Raw genomic sequence first — 5145 nt, forward strand, 5'->3', positions numbered from 1 at the left:
GGCTTCTCCTTCTCTTTTTGCCTTACGTAGTTGTATTGGTTTTCGAGCCCTTTAAATGTGAACTAAAGGATCTCCTCGAGCGTTGCAGTTTTAATTGTGTTCCATAGGTAACTTTCTTCCCCCCATAGCTCAGCCCTGCCTATGTAGATGTCCTTGGCACTTTATTCCAGGGACGGCCCTAAATGTATGGATTACTTGTTTTCTGTAGCATACTGATTATGAACCAGAATACAAAAAGCCTGATAGATCAAAAGCATTTTGTATGGGCAGTTGAACAGGAGGTGAATATATAACGCTTTTGTTCATCAATAACTCTTTGGCTTTGACCTGTCTGAGCAAGTCGTGCAATAAGGTGAAACGCAGGTCACAGCGTCTAACAAATATGAAAATGTGTAGTATTAAGCAGAGAAGGGATCTGCTGCTTCCCCAGCCCCATCGCTTCTCCCCGGGCAGCTCTCTACGGGTTTGTGCTCTCCTGGGGCTGCCCCAAACTCGAGCTGGGTTTGAGTGGGTGTGTGTTACCCTGCCCGTTCAGCCGGATGGTTAATAAGCCCCTCAGGGGGAAGTATCTCCTCTCCCCTCAGAGAAAGGAGGAGAAACCGGGGCGAGCCGCTTAAAATAGTTGGGTGGAGATTCAAATAATACGGGGTGGGGATGGTGAGGGACATTAGGGACACAAAGTCGTTTCGAGTTGCACTTGCTGTGAAGAAGACACCACCGCAGTGGTAAGAAAGCAGATATTTAAAAACAGCATCCCCCAGACCAGGCAGCTGGGAATTGGAGCCAGGCAAACAAACCGGTACACATCGCTCGAATAAACGCAACACCCCCAACTCTGCCCTCCGCAGTGGTTGGATGTATCACACCCGCACCATTATTTGTCCTTATGGTGCCTGTTTTAAATAGTGGAAGGAGAAGAGGTTGACCGCAGGACAGCAGTGAGGAGCTGGGTCAGACACAATTCATGAACTTTTGTACTCCTGTGTGCTGCTGTCGACAAAGTAAAAATAATGAAACTTTGTGAGATGTTTGTAAATGATTTCGGCTGACCTCTCGCCCTGCCCTTCACCATAAACGCTACGGCGGGAGAACCTGGGAGGGTGCGAGCTGCGGCTCGCAGGCAGCTCGCGGGGATAATAGCTAGACCAGCATAATGGGATGAAGGTAAATTTGGAAACTCTCTTCTTCCCGAGAGCAACTAACTCCAGCCTTTAATCTCTTCTTTTTCACCAATCGCTGTTTCTGTTGTCGGCTGTTTTACTTCTGCTTCGATTTTTGTTTTATTTTATTTTTTCTTTTTTTTTTTTTTTTTGGGGGGGGGGGGATTTCTAATTAGGGAGAATCTCTTCAGATTCGCGTTAGCCTAAATAGATAAGGACTCTTTTCTAAATGATTTTAAACTATTATTATTCTAAATTGAGCAATTTAACCGGTAACATCCGTTTTCCGTAGCGAGGACGTAAACGGCAAAATATTTAAAGTGAGGAGCAGGTCTTCCTGAGAATTTAGTAGGTGAAATTCGTCGCTATAAATTGGTGGAGAGTCGTATAGCTCTATTGCAGCAATAATAACGAGTGTGAATAATTTTCTGAAATCCCACCTTCCTCCAAATCCGTATTCCAGAACTGAGTCCTAGCAGAGTAGTTTGCATTCCTCAGAAGACAGTAAGGACTAGAGAATTGCAAAGACCTGCTATATTGTAGATGAAAACAGAATGTTATTACGTTGTCTATATATACCCTGTAGAACCGAATTTGTGTGATATTCATATAGTCACAGATTCGATTCTAGGGGAATATATGGTCGATGCAAAAACTTCACCTTTCTGCAAATGGTTAGAAATTTAAATAATGGCGGGATCAAAAGGCATGTGCGTGCTGAACACTCAGAAATTATAAAAAGTTCTGGTGCCTCTCTCCTATTTACTAGGTTTTAGGACGTGTCTGAAAATTTTAGTTGTTGTTCAGTCATAACTCTCACTGACAGACGGTGAATTTAAACAGTTAATCTCACCAGAAGTTACAATTTTTTTGAAAAAAAATCTACCAATCAGTGAATGACTCTTTAAAGATATACTAATAAATTAGCTAGATATGCCAGACGTTAGCAAAATTTCCCTGTCAAGGGTTCAGATCACATCAAAATATTTACGACAGCAGCAAAAGCAGCATACGCCTCACTGGAATGTATTTACTTGTGGTCCAGGAATTATATTGATGAATTAAGACCGAATTTATCTCATTAAACCCGTGATATTTTTAAACTAATTAAATGCTGTCTCCAGTTCAATTGCTTGAACTTTAGTGGTTAAAAGTGAATGGTTTCTTGCCATCTGTATGATTTTACATACATACATGTACAGATTTATATATATACACGTGTGTGCGTCTGTGCGCGCACATACGTATGCACACATATATATTGAGGTTTGGAAAGTGAATGAGAAGTTACTGATTGCCTAATTTTATTCAGCAGAACTAAATTCTGGTAACTTTTGGATGACCTCTGGGAGACAAAGACAGGACGGACCTATTGTACATCATATTACCCTCCTCTTTGGCGGCTTCTCTTTTCCTCACCTCCTGATCAGTTTCCTCCCTTTTAATCCCACTTCAGCTCCTCGTACCGTACATTTCTTTAGATATTTTGTTTAAAGCAAGGTAACAAGCCCCGGTGACGGTTGCAGCTGCTAAACCAGACGGAGGGGCATGGTCCATTGGGGCTGGGGGATGGCAGCTCAGACAAAAGGCTGGCCCTACCTGCGGCCTGGGGGGCAGCCGCTGCCCCAGAAGTGTCCCCCCACCTCCGATACCTGATTTGGGGGGGGTGCGACCCGCCGGGGAGCGGGTCACTCGGTTACAGGGATATTATGGAGTGAAATTGGTGGAAATGCTGAGCTGCGGAGAAATCCGGTGATGGGCTCCTGCCTCCCCATTGGCCAGGCCGGTCACATGCCCGCCTAACTTTATTCAGTTGACAGCAAGTAGGAGGGCTCTATGGCAGGGGAAAAAAAGACAACACGAGAAAAATTAGTATTTTCTACCTTCAGAAATTAATGGCCATGAGTTCGTATATGGTGAACTCCAAGTATGTGGATCCCAAATTTCCTCCTTGCGAGGAATATTTGCAGAGTAGCTACCTAGCTGAGCAGGGTGCCGAGTACTACAGTGCCTCGCAGGGCTCTGATTTCCAGCACCAGGGACTCTACCCACGGAGCAGCCCTTTAGCTGTAGCAATGCCCAAGGCTCTGCCGTGCCGCCGCGGGGTCATGGACAGGAGCAATCCGGCCCGGCCAGCCACTTCCCCGGCCAAGCAGAGCATTGTCCACCGCCTCCAATGCCCAACTCGCGAGCCTGCAGCCAGCAGCCGGCCCTCAAACCCCCAAACGGGTCCGCAGTTAAGCAGCCAGCAGTAGTTTACCCCTGGATGAAGAAAGTCCATGTTAACTCGGGTAAGGATCCTCTTCTTACTTTGCTCTTCTCCCCTGCTTCCGACCGTCCTCAGCGACACTCGCTCGAGTCCCTGCCAGACTCGGGGACGAGCTCCTTAAGCCGAGGCAACCAATTACACCCGTCATAAATTTTTACTGCTGAGGAAATAGGCCGTTGGCCATGCGGGGCTTTGCCGTGCAGGAGAAAACTCCATTTTAGGAGCCTGCTAGAGGCTCCCAGCCTACCTAGCTGCGTGTGCCTGTAGTGCCTGCCATAAATGAGGGGGAGAGCAGCCCCTCCATTGTAAGCAACTGGGACGAATCCAGCCCGGCCACATGCTCGCAGCTCGTAAGGTTTTCTTTTGTAAAGTCGAACCGGCAAGTCAAGATTAGCTTTGTAAAGTTCTCCGTATTTTTTTCCCAGTGAATCCCAATTACAACGGAGGGGAACCTAAACGCTCCCGCACAGCTTACACCAGACAGCAAGTCCTAGAACTGGAAAAAGAATTTCATTTTAACAGGTACCTGACCAGGCGCCGCCGTATCGAGATAGCCCACACTTTGTGTCTCTCTGAGCGCCAGATCAAGATCTGGTTTCAGAACAGAAGAATGAAGTGGAAAAAAGATCACAAACTGCCCAACACGAAGGGCAGGTCTTCTTCCTCTGGTTCAAACCCCCACTTACAGACTGGTTCCAAGGACCATCAGACTGACTTGACAACTTTGTAGAAGAGGTGAAATTTTCCATTTCATCCTTCGCTTCTGACCAGTACTGTACATAACTGACACTGCCCAAGCAGAACCTGCATGTAGCAGCTAAGGACTCGAGAAACTGTCATCTTTCTTTAAGGTACTGTTGTACAAAGGAGACAAAATGACGCTACTATGGACTTTATTTTGTTTGTCTCTGCTAGCACAACCTAAAAAAGGGAAAAAAAAAAAGGGAGAAGGAAAAAAATGCAACATCATGCAGTCAGTGGGAATTGGGAAAACATTAAACGAGACTTTCTGTCCATAAAAAGTAATAAATCATTGAAAATGAAACTTTCCTGTGTTTCAGTTTTGAATTTGAAAGTGAAGGTTCGATGCTTTATTCTGGGATTTTTACTTTTAATTGTCTTTTTATCCCATGCAATTTCGGGAGGATGCATTTGGGCAAGTTGAGGACAGGAAATTTATAGCATAGTCTTTTATCTGAACATAAAGACTAGTAACTGTGAACTTTTCGTGCTGCTTTATCTTTCTTGGTGTAATGAAAATACTTGCTCATTTCCATAACGTCTCAGAAGGTGTGCATAGGAGTTAAGTGAAAACGGGTTATTTCGTGTACTGATAGTGTTAGCATATTTATTTATTTGTTACGTAGAAGAGAGAAGATAAAAGCAAAAATAGTCAAACCAAAAAGGGGAAAGGGGACCTGAAATACAGTATTTCTCCTTCCTAGTCTTATGAACACATGTATAATGTTTACTTGTCTTGAACGTACTCAAGTTTCTCGTCCGTTTTTCAAAATTTCCTTCTTTGTGAATAGAAGTGTCCCTGCTCCTTACCGTGTGCCATCCCGGGCTAATAGGCTTTAAGTCTGTTTCCAAAGTCTGCTCTGCTCAGCGCTGTGCTTTAAACCATCGATACCTCATTTAAAATTGGACAAAACAAAAACAAAAAGGGGAGGGGGGGAGGAAAAAAAAGACCACGACTCCCCCCCAACCCCTCCA

At 44.8% G+C, this 5145-nt stretch overlaps 1 protein-coding gene across 1 annotated transcript; it reads left to right on the forward strand.

Annotated features, from left to right (window-relative positions):
* The first annotated feature begins 2962 nt into the window (after positions 1-2962).
* LOC104468392 (homeobox protein Hox-D4-like) lies at positions 2963-4801 on the forward strand. Its single transcript, XM_010082509.1, is given in 3 exon segments — positions 2963-3209; positions 3212-3451; positions 3855-4801. Coding segments are annotated over 3 exon segments (699 nt in total). The 5' UTR covers positions 2963-3055; the 3' UTR covers positions 4160-4801.
* The last annotated feature ends 344 nt before the right edge of the window (positions 4802-5145 follow it).

Source organism: Pterocles gutturalis, unplaced genomic scaffold (genome assembly GCF_000699245.1).
Source record: "Pterocles gutturalis isolate BGI_N339 unplaced genomic scaffold, ASM69924v1 scaffold25366, whole genome shotgun sequence".
Classification (NCBI taxonomy): domain Eukaryota; kingdom Metazoa; phylum Chordata; class Aves; order Pterocliformes; family Pteroclidae; genus Pterocles; species Pterocles gutturalis.